Genomic DNA, 24149 nt, shown 5'->3' with positions numbered 1-24149 from the left:
TGCCGTAAGTCATCTCACTACAAACAGTACTTACTAACATATTTCCTGCTATTTTAGACCCATACTGTTCAAGACCCATACTGTGTACTTTAAATCAATTTAGAAATTAAACTTCGGCTAGAATACAGTAAGTTGATTGCATTTTTTAAAAACCACAGTAGTCTTCAATATTCACATCTAAGTCCCTAACACTGTTAACATTAGAGTTTCATAAAACAGATATATACTTGTTGTACCAGCAAGTTATACATAATCTCTGAGCCCCTACTTTATGTCCAATGCTGCACTAAAGTGTTTGTTAATAAAGGAGTTTTAATGTAAACCCAGGTCTTCTTCACTCTATACACTTTGTTTCAAATTATAATTCTATTCACTTGTATCAAAATCATTTTTTTCATTTTTTAAGTTTATTTACTTATTTTGAGAGAGACAGAGACAGTGTGAGTGGAAGAGGGGCAGAGAGGGAGGGAGACAGAGAATCCCAAGCAGGCTCCACGCTGCCAGCACAGAGCCCAATGCCAGGCTTGAATTCCCAAAACCGCAAGGTCATGACCTGAGCAAAACCAAGAGTCGGACACTTAACTGACTGACCCACCCAGACACCCCTCAAAATCATTCTTTAAAAAAAGTCTCTCTTACTAGAAACAATTTTTGAAAGACATTTTAATCGCCTTCTTTTTTAATGTTTATTTTTGAAAGAGAGAGGAAATGAGCAGGGGAGGGGCAAAGAGAGAGGGAGATAGAGGATCTGAAGCAGGCTCTGTGCTGACAGCAGAGAGCCCAATGTGGGGTTCAAACTCAAAAACTATGAGATCATGACCTAAGTCAAAGTCAGATGCTTAACTGACTGAGCCAACCAAGCTCTATCTTCTATCTAATCATGTTCCATCTAACAACAGTCCCAAATAAAATCTAATGCAAAATTAACACACAGCAATAAACACTGACACACATTCCTGGAATATTCTAAAATACAGCCAAATGATCAAATATCAAATATTTAAATAGTGATATCCAGATACTCTTAATTCAGAATATGGAAATCTTTTTTTTAATATGAAATTTATTGTCAAATTGGTTTCCATACAACACCCAGTGATCATCCCAACAGGTGCCCTCCACCCTCCTCAATACCCATCACCCACCCACCTCTCCCTCCCACCCCCCATCAACCCTCAGTTTGTTCTCAGTTTTTAAGAGTCTCTTATGTTTTGGCTCTCTCCCTCTCTAACCTCTTTTTTTTCCCCTTCCCCTCCCCCATGGTCTTCTGTTACGTTTCTCAGGATCCACATAACAGTGAAAACATATGGTATCTGTCTTTCTCTGTATGGCTTATTTTACTTAGCATCACACTCTCCAGTTCCATCCACATTGCTACAAAAGGCCATATTTCATTCTTTCTCATTGCCACGTAGTATTCCATTGTGTATATAAACCACAATTTCTTTATCCATTCATCAGTTGATGGATATTTAGGCTCTTTCCATAATTTGGCTATTGTTGAAAGTGCTGCTATAAACATTGGGGTACAAGTGCCGCTATGCATCAGCACTCCTGTATCCCTTGGGTAAATTCCTAGCAGTGCTATTGCTGGGTCATAGGGTAGATCTATTTTTAATTTTTTGAGGAACCTCCACACTGTTTTCCAGAGAGGCTGCACCAGTGCAGAAGCTTTTTATCTTCATGAGTACCCAATAGTTCATTTTTGCTCTTAATTCCCTTGCCTTAAGGGATGTTTCAATTAAGAAATTGCTGAGGCTGAGGTCAGAGAGGTTTTTTCCTGCTTTCTCCTCTAGGGTTTTGATGATTTCCTGTCTCACATTCAGGTTCTTTATCCATTTTGAGTTTGTTTTCGTGAACGGTATAAGAAAGTGGTCTAGTTTCATTCTTCTCCATGTTGCTGTCCAGTTCTCCCAGCACCATTTGTTAAAGAGACTGTCTTTTTTCCATTGGATATTCTTTCCTGTTTTGTCAAAGATTAGTTGGCCATACTTTTTTCCATTGGATATTCTTTCCTGCTTTGTCAAAGATTAGTTGGCCATATTTTGAGGGTCTAGTTCTGGGGTTTCTATTCTATTCCATTGGTCTATGTGTCTGTTTTTGTGCCAGTACCATGCTGTCTTAATGATGACAGCTTTGTAGTAGAGGCTAAAGTCTGGGATTATGATGCCTCCTGCTTTGGTCTTCTTCTTCAAAATTACTTTGGCTTTTCAGGGTCTTTTGTGGTTCCATACAAATTTTAGGATTGCTTCAGAACATGGATATCTAATTAGTGTCAAGCTGAGCATTTTTTAAATTTTACAAACCCCATACAGGATTAACAATGCAGACCTAATCAGATCCGAAAATACATTTTTTGACACTCCCCCAACACGTGTCACACATACATCTGTATCAACAACATAAAAGCCAAAGGCAGCCATTTAAAAAAATTACCTTCGCAATGAAACAACAAAAGAATGAGAATCATACAGGAAGTCAAATCTTCATTTTATATTTTTAAATGTTTATTTTTGAGAGAGAGAGAGAGAGAGAGAGACAGAATATGAATGGGGGAGGGGCAAAGAGAGAGAGAGGGAGAATCCCAAACAGGTGCCATGCTCTGTGCGGAGCCCAATGCAGGGTTTCATCTCATGACCACAAGATCACAACCTGAGCCAAAATCAAGAGTCAGGTCATTTAATCGACTGAGCCACCCAGGTGCCTGTCAAATCCTCATTTTAATGTGTACTTGGTAAACCTGACTCTTCCCTACTTAAGAACTTGGAAAGCACTTTAAAATTTACACAGAGGCTTCAGCAATTATGTATATTTAAAAACATGTATGTCTCATAGCAAACACAAACCAAGATAAAACTTATTGAATCTCACTGAACTTTATTTACTTATCATCCACAAGACAGAACTATAAGAGAGTAAAGTTTTTATAATATTAAAAAATTAAGACTTCAAGTAGAGATTGATGAGGAAAACAAAGGCAAGAGAAATGTAGCTTAAATCTCCTTATAGCTTGCAGCCCTGATAAACACCTGGAACATGCAGAGTGTGACCTTCCTCAAGCAACTCATGGCTGCTTTACTTCCTTAATGTTTTTGTTTTATTAAAGACTAAAACTAACCTTATCTTAACAATAACTAGCTCCTCAAGGTCCTGAAAGCCTTGCTTCCAAATTTCCTAGAAACTTACTTTATTTACCTCTATTTCCCTCCCTCCACAAACTTAAAAATACACAATCAGGCACTCCTCACAACCCCAGTGCAGCTCTTTCTGCCCACGAGTCCTTCCCCCGTGTTTTACTAAAATAACCTTTTTGCACCAAAGATGTCTCAAGAATTCCTTCTTAGCCATTTGCTCAAGAACCCCAAGAGATCATCTCCCCTATTCCTTCTAGGACTTACTACTACTACTACTACTACTACTACTACTATTACTACAGAGATCCTCTAGTATGTTGGAAGATGTCCTCCCCTGGGACAATTACAACTTCAATTTCTACAGCAGAAATTGCCATTTGATCATTCTCTGCCACTTCTCTCTACTCAGAATAAACTTGACAGCCCCCACATTTTTTTAACAAAAACCATTTTAACAACCACACACACACTCACACACTAAGTGTACAAAGATTTACTTATAAAGCTTTTCTAAAAAGGTCTGAAAGTTACAGCAGGTACCTAATATTATACATATATTACAACCTTCTTTCCCACAGGTCACAATTTATTAAGAGCTTCCTTGGTGCCAAGTATTAAACACTTTTGGCTCACTATCTAATCTACTCCTCACATAACCTTGAGACGTAAATTTTATTACTTCCACTTTACTGATGAAATAGTGAGGCTTATAGAAATGAAATACTTCAAGATACTTCCCAGCCTGAATCTCCCCAATTCCAAGTCCCTAAGTAAAGTCATTATTTATATTTTGCTCTAATAAGGGAATGTTTTGTAAAGGTCAGTTTTTAGCTGTATTTTAATGATATTTCTCTCCCTGCAAATCAGACTGGTATGGACATACAATGCAAACAATGAAATAGAGTCTGGTAGGCAAATAAAACATCATTAAAATAGTCCTGAAGAGGGAGAAGCCACTATTATAAAGTGGCTTGTAAAAAGGTTAATTGCATACAACAATACACCCTTTTCAAAACTTATTAAATCAAAACTTCAGAACCATAACTTAAAACAGTGCAATTTAAATCAAATCCCAGTAGAACTGATTTAGGTGTCATTTAAAAAACAAGGACTATTTTCAGCATTTGGGGTGGGAGAATTTAGGATTAGCATAGGGTTGACAGATTTATCAAATAAAAATACAGGATAAATCTTTATTTCAGAAGTATATCCCATGAGATGTTTAGCATATATGAAAAAAAGTTCATTGTTTATCTGAATTCAAATTTAACTGGGGGTCCTGTATTTTACCTTGTAACCTAAGTTACGAAGAACTAAATAGACTCAAATTCAGCTCTATTATGTTTTTGTTTTTGATATTGATTTTTAGGCAACAGGTTAAAGGTTAAGTGGAAGATAATAGCTTTTCTGGCAGGTTTAATCCAAAGGAATGTTTTACTTAGAGTTAAGGTTTAGTGAAAGCTCTGAAAACATAAACTCTACTTCCATAGATATTTTGTTATTATGTGATCACTAAAATAAAGAATAATTCCAAAGTTTGTCATGGTAGGCAGATGTTTTGTAAATGTTTTCTTCCTCCTTCCTTCACCCTCATAAAAAAAAAACAAAAAACGAGTGAAATACTTGAAGCAAAACTAATCTGATGTGAAAAGTCAAAATATACATATATTTCTTTTACTACCTGCCAGGTACAAGTCAGCAAGGCCACAGCTCTATAGCACCTTTAATTTTTTTTAATGCTTATTTATTTTTAACAGAAAGAGAGAGACAGAGCACGAGCAGGGGAGTAGCAGAGAGAGAAGGAGAGACACAGAATGTGAAGCAGGATCCAGGCTCTGAGCTGTCAGCAAAGTGCCTGACCTGGGGCTTGAACTCACAAACTGTGAGATCATGACTGAAGCCAAAGTCTGACACTTAACCAACTGAGACACCCAGGTGACCCTCTATAACACCTTCTTTAAAAACTATTAAAATAGTGTCGGGGGGATCCTGGGAAGATGGCGGCGTAGGAGGAGGCTGCGCTCACTGCGCGTCCTGCTGATCACTTAGATTCCACCTACACCTGCCTAAATAACCCAGAAAACCGCCAGAAGACTAGCAGAACGGAGTCTCTGGACCCAAGCACAGACGAGAAGCCCACGGAAGAGAGTAGGAAGGGCAGAGAGGTGGTGCGTGCTCCACAGACTGGCAGGAGGGAGCCGGGGCGGAGGGGCAGCCCGCTGGCCAAGCAGAGCCCCAGAGTCTGGCTTGCAAAAGCGGAGGGGCTGGACCGAGTGTATTCCGACAGCAAGAGGGACTTGACATCTGGAAGGTTATAAGCTAACAGCTCTGCTCTGAGAACGGGAGGGCTGAAGAACAATGGGAGGGAGAGTTGTTGAGCCCCGGATGACAGAGCTCAGCTTGGAGGGGAACAAAGGTGCTCGCCAGTGCCATCTGCCTCACCATCCCCCAGCCAAAATCCCAAAGAGAACCAGTTCCTGCCAAGGAACTTGCTTGCACCACGCAAGCCCAACACTGTGCTTCTGCGGATCCATCCCTCCGGAGGGTCTGACTCCCTCCCAGTGCCACAGGGCTCCTCCCGAAGCAGATCTCCAAAGGAAAAGCAAGCTGAGCCTGCCTCTCCGGCCCCTGTGCACATTGCCTACCCACCCCAGCTAATACGCCAGATCCCCAGTACCACAAGCCTGGCAGTGTGCAAGTAGCCCAGACAGGCCACGCCACCCCACAGTGAATCCCGCCCCTAGGAGAGGGGAAGAGAAGGCACACACCAGTGTGACTGTGGCCCCAGCGGTGGGCTGGGGACAGACATCAGGTCTGACTGCAGCCCCGCCACCAACGCAAGTTATTCAAGACAGCACAGGGGAAGTGCCCCGCAGTCCCACACCACTCCAGGGACTATCCAAAATGACCAAACGGAAGACTTCCCCTCAGAAAGACGTCCAGGAAATAACGACAGCTAATGAACTGATCAAAAATGATTTAAACAACATAACAGAAAGTGATTTTAGAATAATAGTCATAAAATTACTCGCTGGGCTTGAAAACAGTATAAAGGACAGCAGAGAATCTCTTGCTACAGATCAAGGGACTAAGGAACAGCCAGGAGGAGCTAAAAAATGCTATCAATGAAATGCAAAATAAAATGGAGACAATTACGGCTCATATTGAAGAGGAAGAGGAGAGAATAGGTGAACTAGAAGATAAAATTATGGAAAAAGAAGCTAAGAAAAAGATAAAAAAAATCCAGGAGTATGAGGGGAAAATTAGAGAACTAAGGATGCACTAAACAGAAATAATCAACGCATAATTGGTATTCTAGAGGAGGAAGAGAGAGGGAAAGGTGCTGAAGGGGTACTTGAAGAAATAATAGCTGAGAACTTCCTGGATCTGAGGAAGGAAAAAGGCATTGAAATCAAAGAGGCACAGAGAACTCCCTTCAGACGGAACTTGAATCGATCTTCTGCATGACATATCATAGTGAAACTGGCAAAATACAAGGATAAAGAGAAAATTCTGAAAGCAGCTAGAGATAAACGTGCTGTAAAATATAAACGGAGACCTGTAAGACTCGTGACCGATCTCTCTACTGAAACTTGGCAGGCCAGAAAGGCATGGCAAGAAATCGTCAATGTATTTAACAGAAAAAATATGCAGCCAAGAATCCTTTATCCAGCAAGTCTGTCATTTAGAATAGAAGGAGAGATAAAGGTCTTCCCAAACAAACAAAAACTGAAGGAATTCCTCACCACTACACCAGCCCTACAAGAGATCCTAAGGGGGATCCTGTGAGACAAAGTACCAGGACATTACTGCAAGCATGAAACCTACAGACATCACAATGACTCTAAACCCATATCTTTCTATAATAACACTGTATGTAAATGGACTAAACGCGCCAACCAAAAGACATAGGGTATCAGAATGGATAAAAAAACAAGACCCATCTATTTGCTGTCTACAAGAGACTCATTTTAGACCTGAGGACACCTTTAGATTGAGAGTGAGGGGATGGAGAACTATTTATCATGCTACTGGAAGTCAAAAGAAAGCTGGAGTAGCCATACTTATATCAGACAAACTGGACTTTAAATTAAAGGCTGTAACAAGAGATGAAGAAGAGCATTATATAATAATCACAGGGTCTATCCATCAGGAAGAGCTAACAATTATAAATATCTATGTGCTGAATACAGGAGCCCCCAAATATATAAAAAATTACTCACAAACATAAGCAACCTTACTGATAAGAACTTGGTCATTGCAGGGGACTTTAACACTCCACTTACAGAAATGGATAGATCATCTAGACACACGGTCAATAAAGAAACAAGGGCCCTGAATGATACATTGGATCAGATGGACCTGACAGATATGTTTACAACTCTGCATCCCAAAGCAACAGAATATACTTTCTTCTCGAGTGCACATGGAACATTCTCCAAGATAGATCACATTCTGGGTCACAAAACAGAGCTTCATAAGTATACAAGAATTGAAATCATACCATGCATACTTTCAGACCACAATACTATGAAGCTGGAAATCAACCACAGAAAAAAGTCTGGAAAACCTCCAAAAGCATGGAGGTTAAAGAACACCCTACTAACGAATGAGTGGGTCAACCAGGCAATTAGAGAAGAAATTAAAAAATATATGGAAACAAATGAAAATGAAAATACAACAATCCAAACGGTTTGGAATGCAGCAAAGGCAGTCCTGAGAGGAAAATACATTGCCATCCAGGCCTATCTCAAGAAACAAGAAAAATCCCAAATACAAAATCTAACAGCACACCTAAAGGAAATAGAAGCAGAACAGCAAAGACACCCCAAACCCAGCAGAAGAAGAGAAATAATAAAGATCAGAGCAGAAATAAACAATATAGAATCTAAAAAAACTGTAGAGCAGATCAACGAAACCAAGAGTTGGTTTTTTGAAAAAATAAACAAAATTGACAAACCTCTAGCCAGGCTTCTCGAAAAGAAAAGGGAGATGACCCATGTAGATAAAATCAGGAATGAAAATGGAATTATTACAACCAATCCCTCAGAGATACAAGCAATTATCAGGGAATACTATGAAAAATTATATGCCAACAAACGGGACAACCTGGAAGAAATGGACAAATTCCTAAACACCCACACTCTTCCAAAACTCAATCACGAGGAAATAGAAAGCTTGAACAGACCCATACCAGCAAAGAAATTGAATCAGTCATCAAAAATCTCCCAACAAATAAGAGTCCAGGACCAGATGGCTTCCCAGGGGCGTTCAACCAGACGTTAAAACAGAGATAATACCTATCCTTCTCAAGCTATTCCAAGAAATAGAAAGGGAAGGAAAACTTGCAGACTCATTCTATGAAGCCAGTATTCCTTTGATTCCTAATAAAAAAGGAGAACTACAGGCCAATATCCCTGATGAATATGGATGCAAAAATTCTCAATAAGATACTTGCAAATCGAATTCAACAGCATATAAAAAGAATTATTCACCATGATCAAGTGGGATTCATTCGTGGGATGCAGGGCTGGTTCAACATTCGCAAATCAATCAATGTGATACATCACATTAATAAGAAAAGATAAGAACCATATGATACTGTCAATCAATGCAGAAAAGGCCTTTGACAATATTCAGCAACATTTCTTAATAAATACCCTCGAGTAAGTCGGGATATAAGGAACATAATTAAAGATCATAAAAGCCGAGAGAGGAAGGAAGATGGCGGCGTAGGAGGACGCTGGGCTCACCGCGCATCCTGCTGATCACTTAGATTCCACCTACACCTGCCTAAATAACCCGGAAAACCGCCAGAGGATTAGCAGAAAGGAGTCGCCGGAGCCAAGCGCAGACGAGAGGCCCACGGAAGAGGGTAGGAAGGGCGGCAAGGCTGTGCGCGTTCCACGGACTGGCGGGAGGGAGCCAGGGCAGAGGGGCGGCTCGCCGGCCAAGCAGAGCCCCCGAGTCTGGCTGGCAAAAGCGGAGGGGCCTGACAGACTGTGTTCCGACAGCAAGCGGGACTTAGCGTCTGGGAGGTCATAAGTTAACAGCTCTGCTCGGAAAGCAGGAAGGCTGGAGGACAAAGGGAGGGAGAGCTGCTGAGCCCCCGGACGACAGAGCTCAGTTTGGTGGGGAACAAAGGCGCTCGCCAGCGCCATCTCCCCCGCCCATCGCCCAGCCAAAATCCCAAAGAGAACCAGTCCCTGCCAGGGAACTTCCTCGCTCCGTGCAAACACCCAACTCTGTGCTTCTGCGGAGGAGCCAAACCTCCGGCAGCGGATCTGACTCCCTCCCGCTGCCACAGGGCCCCTCCTGAAGTGGATCACCTAAGGAGAAGCGACCTAAGCCTGCCCCTCCTGCCCCTGTGCACCTTGCCTACCCACCCCAGCTAATACGCCAGATCCCCAGCATCACAAGCCTGGCAGTGTGCAAGTAGCCCAGACGGGCCACGCCACCCCACAGTGAATCCCGCCCTTAGGAGAGGGGAAGAGAAAGCACACACCAGTCTGACTGTGGCCCCAGCAGTGGGCCTGGGCAGACATCAGGTCAGAATGCGGCCCCGCCCACCAACTCCAGTTATACACCACAGCACAGGGGAAGTGCCCTGCAGGTCCTCACCACGCCAGGGACTATCCAAAATGACCAAGCGGAAGAATTCCCCTCAGAAGAATCTCCAGGAAATAACAACAGCTAATGAGCTGATCAAAAAGGATTTAAATAATATAACAGAGAGTGAATTTAGAATAATAGTCATAAAATTAATCGCTGGGCTTGAAAACAGTATAGAGGACAGCAGAGAATCTCTTGCTACAGAGATGAAGGGACTAAGGAACAGTCACGAGGAGCTGAAAAAAGCTTTAAATGAAATGCAAAACAAAATGGAAACCACCACGGCTCGGATTGAAGAGGCAGAGGAGAGAATAGGTGAACTAGAAGATAAAATTATGGAAAAAGAGGAAGCTGAGAAAAAGAGAGATAAAAAAATCCAGGAGTATGAGGGGAGAATTAGAGAACTAAGTGATACACTAAAAAGAAATAATATACGCATAATTGGTATCCCAGAGGAGGAAGAGAGAGGGAAAGATGCTGAAGGGGTACTTGAAGAAATAATAGCTGAGAACTTCCCTGAACTGGGGAAGGAAAAAGGCATTGAAATCCAAGAGGCACAGAGAACTCCCTTCAGACGCAACTTGAATCGATATTCTGCATGACATATCATAGTGAAACTGGCAAAATACAAGGATAAAGAGAAAATTCTGAAAGCAGCAAGGGGTAAACGTGCCCTCACATATAAAGGGAGACCTATAAGACTCGTGACTGATCTCTCTTTTGAAACTTGGCAGGCCAGAAAGAATTGGCACGAGATTTTCAGTGTGCTAGACAGAAAAAATATGCAGCCGAGAATCCTTTATCCAGCAAGTCTGTCATTTAGAATAGAAGGAGAGATAAAGGTCTTCCCAAACAAACAAAAACTGAAGGAATTTTCGCCACTAAACCAGCCCTACAAGAGATCCTAAGGGAGACCCTGTGAGACAAAGTACCAGAGACAACACAACAAGCATAAAACATACAGACATCACAATGACTCTAAACCTGTATCTTTCTATACTAACACTGAATGTAAATGGATTAAATGCACCAACCAAAAGACATAGGGTATCAGAATGGATAAAAAAACAAGACCCATCTATTTGCTGTCTACAAGAGACTCATTTTAGACCTGAGGACACCTTTAGATTGAGAGTGAGGGGATGGAGAACTATTTATCATGCTACTGGAAGCCAAAAGAAAGCTGGAGTAGCCATACTTATATCAGACAAACTAGACTTTAAATTAAAGGCTGTAACAAGAGATGAAGAAGGACATTATATAATAGTTACAGGTCTATTCATCAGGAAGAGCTAACAATTTTAAATGTCTATGCGCCGAATACCGGAGCCCCCAAATATATAAAACAACTACTCATAAACATAAGCAACCTTATTGATAAGAATGTGGTAATTGCAGGGGACTTTAACACCCCACTTACAGAAATGGATAGATCATCTAGACATACGGTCAGTAAAGAAACAAGGGCCCTGAATGAGACATTGGATCAGATGGACTTGACAGATATATTTAGAACTCTGCATCCCAAAGCAACAGAATATACTTTCTTCTCGAGTGCACATGGAACATTCTCCAAGATAGATCATATACTGGGTCACAAAACAGCCCTTCATAAGTTTACCAGAATTGAAATTATACCATGCATACTTTCAGACCACAATGCTATGAAGCTGGAAATCAACCACAGAAAAAAGTCTGGAAAACCTCCAAAAGCATGGAGGTTAAAGAACAGCCTACTAACGAATGAGTGGGTCAACCAGGCAATTAGAGAAGAAATTAAAAAATATATGGAAACAAACGAAAATGAAAATACAACAATCCAAACGCTTTGGGACGCGGCGAAGGCAGTCCTGAGAGGAAAATACATTGCAATCCAGGCCTATCTCAAGAAACAAGAAAAATCCCAAATACAAAAGCTGACAGCACACCTAAAGGAAATAGAAGCAGAACAGCAAAGACACCCCAAACCCAGCAGAAGAAGAGAAATAATAAAGATCAGAGCAGAAATAAACAATATAGAGTCTAAAAAAACTGTAGAGCAGATCAACGAAACCAAGAGTTGGTTTTTTGAAAAAATAAACAAAATTGACAAACCTCTAGCCAGGCTTCTCGAAAAGAAAAGGGAGATGACCCATGTAGATAAAATCAGGAATGAAAATGGAATTATTACAACCAATCCCTCAGAGATACAAACAATTATCAGGGAATACTATGAAAAATTATATGCCAACAAATTGGACAACCTGGAAGAAATGGACAAATTCCTGCACACCCACACTCTTCCAAAACTCAATCAGGAGGAAATAGAAAGCTTGAACAGACCCATAACCAGCGAAGAAATTGAATCGGTTATCAAAAATCTCCCAACAAATAAGAGTCCAGGACCAGATGGCTTCCCAGGGGAGTTCTACCAGACGTTTAAAGCAGAGATAATACCTATCCTTCTCAAGCTATTCCAAGAAATAGAAAGGGAAGGAAAACTTGCAGACTCATTCTATGAAGCCAGTATTCCTTTGATTCCTAATAAAAAAGGAGAACTACAGGCCAATATCCCTGATGAATATGGATGCAAAAATTCTCAATAAGATACTAGCAAATCGAATTCAATGGCACATAAAAAGAATTATTCACCATGATCAAGTGGGATTCATTCCTGGGATGCAGGGCTGGTTCAACATTCGCAAATCAATCAACGTGATACATCACATTAACAAAACAAAAGATAAGAACCATATGATCCTGTCAATCGATGCAGAAAAGGCCTTTGACAAAATCCAGCACCATTTCTTAATAAAAACCCTTGAGAAAGTCGGGATAGAAGGAACATACTTAAAGATCATAAAAGCCATTTATGAAAAGCCCACAGCTAACATCATCCTCAATGGGGAAAAACTGAGAGCTTTTTCCCTGAGATCAGGAACACGACAGGGATGCCCACTCTCACCGCTGTTGTTTAACATAGTGCTGGAAGTTCTAGCATCAGCAATCAGACAACAAAAGGAAATCAAAGGCATCAAAATTGGCAAAGATGAAATCAAGCTTTCGCTTTTTGCAGATGACATGATATTATACATGGAAAATCCGATAGACTCCACCAAAAGTCTGCTAGAATTGATACATGATCTCAGCAAAGTTGCAGGATACAAAATCAATGTACAGAAATCAGTTGCATTCTTATACACTAACAATGAAGCAACAGAAAGACAAATAAAGAAACTGATCCCATTCACAATTGCACCAAGAAGCATAAAATACCTAGGAATAAATCTAACCAAAGATGTAAGGGATCTGTATGCTGAAAACTATAGAAAGCTTATGACGGTAATTGAAGAAGATTTAAAGAAATGGAAAGACATTCCCTGCTCATGGATTGGAAAAATAAATATTGTCAAAATGTCAATACTACCCAAAGCTACCTACACATTCAATGCAATCCCAATCAAAATTGCACCAGCATTCTTCTCGAAACTAGAACAAGCAATCCTAAAATTCATATGGAACCACAAAAGGCCCCGAATAGCCAAAGGAATTCTGAAGAAGAAGACCAAAGCACGAGGCATCACAATCCCAGACTTTAGCCTCTACTACAAAGCTGTCATCATCAAGACACCATGGTATTGGCACAAAAACAGACACACAGACCAATGGAATAGAATAGAAACCCCAGAACTAGACCCACAAACGTATGGCCAACTCATCTTTGACAAAGCAGGAAAGAACATCCAATGGAAAAAAGACAGCCTCTTTAACAAATGGTGCTGGGAGAACTGGACAGCAACATGCAGAAGGTTGAAACTAGACCACTTTCTCACACCATTCACAAAAATAAACTCAAAATGGATAAATGACCTGAATGTGAGACAGGAAACCATCAAAACCTTAGAGGAGAAAGCAGGAAAAGACCTCTCTGACCTCAGCCGTAGCTATCTCTTACTCGACACATCCCCAAAGGCAAGGGAATTAAAAGCAAAAGTGAATTACTGGGACCTTATGAAGATAAAAAGCTTCTGCACAGCAAAGGAAACAACCAACAAAACTAAAAGGCAACCAACGGAATGGGAAAAGATATTTGCAAATGACATATCGGACAAAGGGCTAGTATCCAAAATCTATAAAGAGCTCACCAAACTCCACACCCGAAAAACAAATAACCCAGTGAAGAAATGGGCAGAAAACATGAATAGACACTTCTCTAGAGAAGACATCCGGATGGCCAACAGGCACATGAAAAGATGCTCAACATCGCTCCTTATCAGGGAAATACAAATCAAAACCATGCTCAGATATCACCTCACGCCAGTCAGAGTGGCCAAAATGAACAAATCAGGAGACTATAGATGCTGGAGAGGATGTGGAGAAACGGGAACCCTCTTGCACTGTTGGTGGGAATGCAAACTGGTGCAGCTGCTCTGGAAAGCAGTGTGGAGGTTCCTCAGAAAATTAAAAATAGACCTACCCTATGACCCAGCAGTAGCACTGCTAGGAATTTACCCAAGGGATACAGGAGTACTGATGCATAGGGGCACTTGTACCCCAATGTTCATAGCAGCACTCTCAACAATAGCCAAATTATGGAAAGAGCCTAAATGTCCATCAACTGATGAATGGATAAAGAAATTGTGGTTTATATACACAATGGAATACTACGTGGCAATGAGAAAAAATGAAATATGGCCTTTTGTAGCAACGTGGATGGAACTGGAGAGTGTGATGCTAAGTGAAATAAGCCGTACAGAGAAAGACAGATACCATATGGTTTCACTCTTATGTGGATCCTGAGAAACGTAACAGGAACCCATGGGGGAGGGGGAGGAAAAAAGAAGAAAAAAAAGAGGTTAGAGTGGGAGAGAGCCAAAGCATAAGAGACTGTTAAAAACTGAGAACAAACTGAGGGTTGATGGGGGGTGGGAGGGAGGAGAGGGTGGGTGATGGGTATTGAGGAGGGCACCTTTTGGGATGAGCACTGAGTATTGTATGGAAACCCATTTGACAATAAATTTCATATAATAAAAAAAAAAATCATAAAAGCCATTTATGAAAAGCCAACAGCTAACATCATCCTCAATGGGGAAAAACTGAGAGCTTTTTCCCTGAGATCAGGAACACGACAGGGATGTCCACTCTCACCGCTGTTGTTGAACATAGTGTTGGAAGTGCTAGCATCAGCAATCAGACAACAAAAGGAAATCAAAGGCATCAAAATTGGCAAAGAGGAAGTTAAGCTTTCACTTTTTGCAGATGACATGATATTATACATGGAAAATCCGATAGACTCCACCAGAAGTCTGCTAGAACTGATACATGAATTTAGCAAAGTTGCAGGATACAAAATCAATGTACAGAAGTCAGTTGCATTCTTATACACTAACAATGAAGCAACAGAAAGACAAATAACGAAACTGATCCCATTCACAATTGCACCAAGAAGCATAAAATACCTAGGAATAAATCTAACCAAAGACGTATAAGATCTGTATGCTGAAAACTATAGAAAGCTTATGAAGGAAACTGAAGAAGATATAAAGAAATGGAAAAACATTCCATGCGCCTGGGTTGGAAGAATAAATATTGTCAAAATGTCAATACTACCCAAAGCTATCTACACATTCAATGCAATCCCAAGCAAAATTGCACCAGCATTCTTCTCGAAACTAGAACAAGCAATCCTAAAATTCATATGGAACCACAAAAGGCCCCGAATAGCCAAAGGAATTTTGAAGAAGAAGACCAAAGCACGAGGCATCACAATCCCAGACTTTAGCCTCTACTACAAAGCTGTCATCATCAAGACAGCATGGGATTGGCACAAAAACAGACACATGGACCAATGGAATAGAATAGAAACCTCAGAACTAGACCCACAAACGTATGGCCAACTCATCTTTGACAAAGCAGGAAAGAACATCCAATGGAAAAAAGTCCCTCTAACAAATGGTGCTGGGAGAACTGGACAGCAACATGCAGAAGGTTGAAACTAGACCACTTTCTCACACCATTCACAAAAATAAACTCAAAATGGATACAGGACCTGAATGTGAGACAGGAAACCATCAAAACACTAGAGGAGAAAGCAGGAAAAGACCTCTCTGACCTCAGCCGTAGCAATCTCTTACTCGACACATCCCCAAAGGCAAGGGAATTAAAAGCAAAAATGAACTACCGGGACCTTATGAAGATAAAAAGCTTCTGCACTCAAAGGACACAACCAACAAAACTAAAAGGCAACCAACGGAATGGGAAAAGATATTTGCAAATGACACATCGGACAAAGGGCTAGTATCCAAAATCTATAAAGAGCTCACAAAACTCCACACCCGAAAAACAAATAACCCAGTGAAGAAATGGGCAGAAAACATGAATAGACACTTCTCTAGAGAAGACATCCGGATGGCCAACAGGCACATGAAAAGATGCTCAACATCGCTCCTTATCAGGGAAATACAAATCAAAACCACGCTCAGATATCACCTCACGCCAGTCAGAGTGGCCAAAATGAACAAATCAGGAGACTATAGATGCTGGAGAGGATGTGGAGAAACGGGAACCCTCTTGCACTGTTGGTGGGAATGCAAACTGGTGCAGCCGCTCTGGAAAGCAGTGTGGAGGTTCCTCAGAAAATTAAAAATAGACCTACCCTATGACCCAGCAGTAGCACTGCTAGGAATTTACCCAAGGGATACAGGAGTACTGATGCATAGGGGCACTTGTACCCCAATGTTTATAGCAGCACTCTCAACAATAGCCAAATTATGGAAAGAGCCTAAATGTCCATCAACTGATGAATGGATAAAGAAATTGTGGTTTATATACACAATGGAATACTACGTGGCAATGAGAAAGAATGAAATACGGCCTTTTGTAGCAACGTGGATGGAACTGGAGAGTGTGATGCTTAATGAAATAAGCCATACAGAGAAAGACACATACCATATCGTTTCACTCTTATGTGGATCCTGAGCAACTTAACAGAAACCCATGGGGGAGGGAAGGAAAAAAAAAAGAGGTTAGAGTGGGAGAGAGCCAAAGCATTAGAGACTCTTAAAAACTGAGAACTGAGGGCTGATGGGGGGTGGGAGGGAGGGGAGGGTGGGTGATGGGTATTGAGGAGGGCACCTTTTGGGATGAGCACTGGGTGTTGTATGGAAACCAATTTGACAATAAACTTCATAAAAAAATACTGTAAAAAAAAATAGTGTCAATATATACTTGCATCTCAAAGCAGAGTTTAACGTAAACATTCAAAATCAGGTAGAAACGAAGATAAATTATCATTTTCCCTTAGAACCCAGGCCTCAGTCATTCAGAAGTTTATTTTTATAATGATTGAATATCAATTCCCTTCTGTGTCAGGTACTGTGCCAGGCAAGATATCAATCCCTTCTGTGTCAGATACTGTGCCAAGCCAGATCTTCTTTCTGCATCCCTGGAATACCTACCAACTAGTTGGTGAGCCATTACCAGGATATGCAAAATAAATATTGTAACAGGGGTATGCATAGTTTAAAGAGATGACTTCTCCCCTCCTGGCCTAAAGGCCAGTTAGAAAATTCACATGTAAAACCAAAACCATGTCCATGTTTTAAACAACTTGCAGGTCATAGCTTTTTCTGTGGTTAGCATTTTGGTTTTGTATAAGTTAAAGGGAAAATACCTGAGATTCCTCCAGTCTCTGGGTGACACCAGGCCAGGCTCTCTAAAGTTGGCTCTGTTTGGTGTGTGGAATCCCTAGTAAATACCCCATATCAGAAGCCAGGCAAATCACCATGCAAGGGAGAATGGCCATTCTCCCAGGGGCAGTGGCCCAGACTGGGCACAACACCTGTGGTGTTTGTAAAGCTACAGGTGCTCAAGTTCCATTGAAGACCACCCTAAGGGTAGACACCAAAAACTTTTTTGGGGGGCAAAAAAAGATTCACCAGGCAATTCAGACACACAGCCTTAGTTAAGAACATTACATCACCTAGTCAGAGGACTAAATCACACTAGGGTGCATTCACAATAGGGCTGAACAGGATGTTCATGCATCCTGAAGTTGTCTCCACTCCAGGTGACGAAAAAAATACAGTCACAAGGCTGATTTGGCTCCTTCTTTAGTGATATTTCACAGACTAAAATAAAATTCTCTGAGAAAGCTCACTTTTCATCCAAGTTGTCTGCTGAGGCCATGGCAAAGCCCTTCCAACAACAAGTATAAGGAAACATTCAACAGCTCATGAAACAGCTTTACTTTAATGTTTTGGGAGACAAAAGAACAAAACTGGGAGGGGAAATGATCCTTTATACACTGCATTGCTTTAACAATGAGGTCATGAACAATGTTCAAGGGAAAAGTACATTACACTGAGATTTTGCTGGGTTTAGTATATAAAGGAGGCAGAAAGAGGGATGTGTGGTTTAATCCACTGCAACAACAACAAAAACTAAAAATGAAGAACTAATTTCTCTTCTCAAGTTCACCAGTGTCCCATATGTGACTGAGTAATCTACTCTTTCGATGTTTAGATTACTGCACTCTCACAGAGAGAAAAACCATTTACTTGAAATTCAATAATACAACCAACATATTATATTGCAAATACTGCACATTAAAAAAAAAAGTAAAGACACTTTAGATCAGTCTAATGTTCTCAACCTTGCTTGCTTTATATATTTACAACATGCAGTCCTGCTGGCTCAACCTCCACTTCTCCATGCCAAATTCAGAAAGCAATCCCTTCAATAGATAGATACTAAGGACAAGGACCAATAAAGGAATATCAAGTACTCCGATCGCCTTTATTATCAGACAGCTCCATAGTGCACATACATGATGTCACATCAAAACAGAGAAGAGCATAAACTCTGAGGAAAACAGGATCTGATAACTGATGGCAACTTCCATAAATTAACCTAAGTAAATATAGCTTCTCTTACCACAGGCACCCTAAACTGGCCCCCTAGAGGGGATGAAACAGGTCTTATTTGTGTGAGGGGATGCCAAATTTTGTTAACAGATTCGATTAACAAAAACAAAACTAAAACACTGTCTCCAGCCTAAATTAGTTATCAAGAATTTTAGTGAGTCTTTCTACATACTATACAAATTATCTAGGATCTAAGATCTCTCAGTGTTGCTTTTGAAAATAAGAATGTGAGTTCTATGCGGAGTTAAAATTCCTTTTACTGTCTTCTGAAAGATCAAGAAACCAGCTCTTATGAATGCAATTAGAACTATGCACAAATCGAAACACGAAGGCATGAAATGCCTTTAATGCTCACAGCCCTTCACAGTTTATAACAAGTGTTCAGATAATATCTGGTTGTAGGCATCCCAGGAGCTCCATGAGATATTACCAACATCCTCATTTTACAAATGGTAAAGTTGAAGCACAGAGATGCTAAACATCTTGCCTAAAATCACTTTGGATCCAGCTGTCTCTTTCCAAACTCACAAAAGAAAAAAGATTTCACTTACACTCAGGTTTACTATACAAGCCACGATATTCTGAGCAATGCAGTAAAATCAAGTATTGATACTGTCCTATATGAATTCTGACCTTCATGCCTTTTCCAACTCCTATAGCAATGGTTCCCCTTTACATTGTCATGAAGACCCCTTTGCAAAATCTAATGAAAGTTGAGGAATTCTCAGCCCATAAAAAAAGGCACATATGCAAATGTTAGTAGTAGCATTATTCATAATAGCCAAAGAGTAGAAACCACCCAAACATCCATCATCTGATGAACAGATAAATAAAATGTAGTATATCAATACAGTGGAATAACATTCAGCCAAAAAAGGAATGGTGTACTGATATAATGTGGATGAAACTTGAAAACATTATGCTAAATGAAAGAAACCAGTCACACAAAAGACCATATGTTGTATGACTCCATTTATATGAAATGTTCAGAATAGGCAACTTAACAGAGACAAAATGTGTATTAGTGGCTATCTAGATTAGCTGTTGGGTGGCTTGAGGGGAAATGAGGAGTGACTGCTCACATGTACAGGCTTCCTTATTGAAGTAATGAAAATGTTCTACAATTGATTGTGGTGATGGTTGCATAGCTATGAGCATACTTAAAAACCACTCAGTTGTACAATTTAAGTGGTGTATTATATGGTATGCAAATTATATCTCAATAAAGATATTATTTAAAAAACAACCAATAAAAATGTACATAATGAACAGTATTTCCCAGATAATTTCAAACGGTTCACCAAGACCCTGAAGCCCATCTACAAGTGCAGTGGTGTCCAAGACTCGAGGTCATTAACTCCTTATCTACAGCAACAAGAATCACCATCCTATTTTCTTTGTTCTACTGTTGAGTTTTATTTCAGCTTCCCCTACCACAACTATCAAACCTATGCCTCCGACTTTTTAAGATCACTACTTCCATCTATTAGATCACAGGACACTAGTGTTCAATATTGATTCATTAAAAACAGTCAAATAGTATAGTTTCATAAATATAATTTTAAGAGCTAGAAAGAACTTTTAGTGATTGAGCATCTATTATTTGCAAGGCATGGTCAGAAAGTAATGTAAAAGATGTAAAAATGTAAAAGACACAATTTCTGCCCTCAAGGAACTTAAAATCTAATAGGTAAGACAAGATTGATACACAAATAACAATATACAAAAGAGAAGGTGAATCTTGCATTTAAAAGCCAGGGATGATCAGCAGGGAAGAATGATTAAAGGAAAGTTTCTTGGCAGAGGTGGACTTTAATGCTGGGTTTGACTTTGAAGAGTACGTAGGATCTGAAAATGCAGAGGAGTAAAGAGAATTTCAGAGGAGAGAAGAATCAGGGATGTTTCAGAATAGTTCCTAGGAACCATAAACAGGGGACTTAATGTCAAGGTCAGGATCCTGGACTTAATTTGATAGGCTCTAAAAAGCCAAGGAAGTCTGCTGAGTAGGGCAGTTACCTAATCAAAGCTGTATATTAAGATTGTTCAGCAATGTGTGGAAGTATATGGAAGGCAGAAAAACTGAAGGCAGGGAAACAAATTGGGAGCCTATTAACAACAGTATGAAGAAAAAGTTACTATAGTCTGATTTGGAGAATGGTATCTTGACTCAGTAGCCATTTTTTTTTTAATTTTTTTTTAACGTTTATTTATTTTTGAGACAGAGAGAGACAGAGCATGAACGGGGGAGGGTCAGAGAAAGAGGGAGACACAGAATCCGAAACGGGCTCCAGGCTCTGAGCCGTCAGCACAGAGCCCAACGCGGGGCTCGAACTCACGGACCGTGAGATCATGACCTGAGCCGAAGTCGGATGCTTAACCCACCGAGCCACCCAGGCGCCCCGACTCAGTAGCCATTTTTAAAGATCAAGGCACCCACTGAAAAATGAGTGCTTTGACATGCTGTAGCTACTCATTTAAAGTTACGGCCAATATAGAAACCAGCTGTAGTTAATCATGGTACATATTTCCCTTGAAAACCCCCATTTACAACATGAGTTTTGAGATCTCCTTAAGATAGCATTTTAACATTAATTTCTTGGCTTTCTTGGTTTGTGGGATTAGGAGGGGGCGCCAAAGATTCCTTTAGGTTCCCTTTGCTCCATTAACTATACAGGAAACATTTGAGGTTCTGTAACTTTACAAAAATCAATCCTGATAAGAGCTGAATAAGCTTCCACGGGACCAACAAAACCTAAAATCCAAGACTAAAAGACCTTAGACAAAATGACATTATTTGCGATAGAAAACAGTAAACGGTCAGAGAACTTGTTGAGCACAACGGAATTTCCTTTGAATTGCTTTATTTATATTTGTGAGCCTGAGGTGATTTGCAGTAGCCTGAGGTTGTGGGTCACAACCATTTCTGGGTTATAGACGAGTACTGGACTGATAGCATTGGCGCCTTTACCAGCCAGGAATGGTTAAGGATTAGTACTCGCTCAGAAGAGACAAAGAGGGAATCAGGGGCTACTTAAATTTTCTTTTTTCCAACGTTTATTTATTTTTGGGACAGAGAGAGACAGAGCATGAACAGGGGAGGGGCAGAGAGAGAGGGAGACACAGAATCGGAAACAGGCTCCAGGGTCTGAGGCATCAGCCCAGAGCCCGACGCGGGGCGCGAACTCAGGGACCGCGAGATCGTGACCTGGCTGAAGTCGGACGCTTAACCGACTGCGCCACCCAGGGGCTACTTAAAAGGATTCCTCCCTATTCAAAGCGCTGTTAAACCCTGGGACTAGAGAAGGCAGTAGGAGGCCTGAATCACGTGACACCCCGCCCGGTACTAATCACACACTAGTTTCCGAAGGCCAAAAACATTAACCCTTAGCCCTTTTACTTCCAATCCCTGTCCCCTCCTCCCTCGCCTCGAGAGACCTTCCACTTCCCTTTCCCTTCTGATCTCGGCTCACTTGTCCCGGATGATGGTCTGCAGCTCCCGGATCTGATCATTCATCGGCAGCAGTTTAAGCTGCGTCCCGATCTGCTGGGAGAGTTCGTAGTTCCCTAGGAGGGATTCACCGGCTGGTGCGTCACAGTTGCCAACGCCACCTTTGCTCTCTGAGTTGAGGCTGGCTGTGCTGCACGCCTGAGGGTCCCGTTCAGCGGGTTCACTAGAATGAGCTTGCCCTGTAGGGAGAGTCGGCTTGGCCTCAGAAGCGCTGTTTCCCCCGGCTTGATCTGAGATCCGGCCGCCAGGTCGCAGCGGCTCGGAGCTTGGGGTAAAGACAGAATTTACTTCATGGTTTTGACCGGGCACGGAGTCCGAACCCCGTAAGTCCATGGCCATACACCAGGCCCTGGGCCGACAGCTACCGACCCCTAAGGATAAAGGAGAGCAGAGAGAAGGGGCCGATGCTCACTTGCTCCACTATTCCCCGTGACACTTTCAAACTCCTAACCCGGGTCAGCCTTCTCACCCCTAGGCCTCCGTAGGTTCCCTTAGGCGGGCTACGTCCCTGCTCCGCCCACACAGGACGTACGGCCTGCTGAAACACTATTGGCTTTTCTCCCTGTCACTCTCCAGCGTACCCTTTGAGTCGGCAGTCGGCCTGGGTTCCCAGACCTCAGCCAGGCAGATGGGATGAAGCTGGGGATGTTTGCTTGCAGGGTCTTCGGGAGCCCTTAGGGAATTCTGCATGCAAAACTGGGTGAGCGGGAGAGCCAGAAAAAAGTAGGGGTGGAGTGACAAAGTGATTACATATATAAGGCCCATGATTTTAGACTGTGTGTCTTGGCAGAGAGATTATACTTCAGTAAGTGCATCTTCAGTTAGTTTGTCTCTGTAACCAAAAGGGGAAGTAAAAAAAAATGCCTAGCAAGCTGCTGAAGAGCCTGCCCTCTACTAGACTGTTTCTACAAACTGCAGCTTCCTAAGTGTGCTTGACCAACAGTGTTCCTTGTCTTTATTCCTTGGGACCTACACTGTTCAGTTACCATGGGGATCCTGACAGCATTTCAGATCCAAAACCACTTAGCTTCTTTTAAGTACTTGCAAAGACATTTTTTTTTTAATTCTTTTGAGAAATAATGTCTAGGGCAGTACTTTTCAACACCAGTGTGTATTGGAACAATTGTAATACTTGTTAAAATGAAAGTTCTCATGGCCTTTGAGATTCTGATTGAGTAGATCTGAGATGGGATCAAAGAATCTTTGTTTTTAACAAGTAACCTGTCAATTATGACCTTTTTTTAAATGACGCTCTGTGAGAAAGAGTGATTTACCGGCTCCCTTTTTAAAGGGCTCTAACACGAAAGTCAGAAACCTGCTAATTCTGCTAAAAAAGTATTGAGCAGCCTTTAACAAGTCCCTTTCCCTCTCTGGACTTGCCTTTCCCCATCTATAAGTGAGAAGCATTAGCTATTTGACCCCTAGATGTTCTTACAATTTTGACATTCTATAATTCCATTTTGCCTTCCAAAAAACCAACTCTTAAAATTCCCTGTTCCACAGAGGAACATAAGCAACATATGAGAGATGCAGAGTAACATGAGTAACAGACAACAGGAATATGCAGGCCTTTGGTGGGACTTGAGCCTTGATCTGGCTCTCTATTTTCAATTTTTTGTTTGTTGTTTCAGTATTGGTATTAAAGGTATTTTTCTCCCTCTTTTTCACTCCTGTTTTCTCTCCTTTGTTCCTGACCCTATAGGTCAGTACACTATTAGCTGTAATTATCGAGTTTAAATTTGATTTGATGATAAGAATTGCAGCCTAGGATTATAATCCCAGTCACTTTTGAAAGCTTGTGCATCTTTGCATCTAGCACAGAATGCAGTTCAAAGCATCTCTGGACTTCAAAGCCAAATCTGGCTACTTTACCAATGGGTGCTCTAAAGGAAAACACTGCAGTACATTATTGTTTCATTATCAGTAATTTAAATGCAGTAATGAATTTAAAATGGTATTTAAAATGGTCTTCCAAGACCAAAACTGCACTGT

The 24149-nt window shown here is 41.1% G+C and overlaps 1 protein-coding gene across 4 annotated transcripts in view; it reads right to left on the bottom strand.

Moving 5' to 3' along the window:
* Positions 1-22675, bottom strand: part of UPRT (uracil phosphoribosyltransferase homolog) — an 84245-nt gene extending 61570 nt beyond the window's left edge. For 2 of the 4 annotated variants that reach the window (XR_006710982.1, XM_045472154.1), the window contains exon 1: positions 22120-22658. Coding sequence is in view for 3 of the 4 variants with exons in the window: in XM_045472154.1 (XP_045328110.1) it covers positions 22120-22496 (377 nt within the window). In the remaining variant the exon portion in view is untranslated. Of the gene's footprint in view, positions 1-22119 lie in introns of all 4 variants that reach the window. The other 2 variants (XM_045472153.1, XM_045472155.1) reach the window with 2 other exon arrangements.
* Between the last annotated feature and the right edge of the window lie 1474 nt (positions 22676-24149).

The sequence above is a fragment of the Leopardus geoffroyi genome, chromosome X, assembly GCF_018350155.1.
Source record: "Leopardus geoffroyi isolate Oge1 chromosome X, O.geoffroyi_Oge1_pat1.0, whole genome shotgun sequence".
Lineage (NCBI taxonomy): Eukaryota > Metazoa > Chordata > Mammalia > Carnivora > Felidae > Leopardus > Leopardus geoffroyi.
Note: the sequence above shows the minus strand (reverse complement) of the source record. Positions and strands in the feature narration are given on the sequence as shown.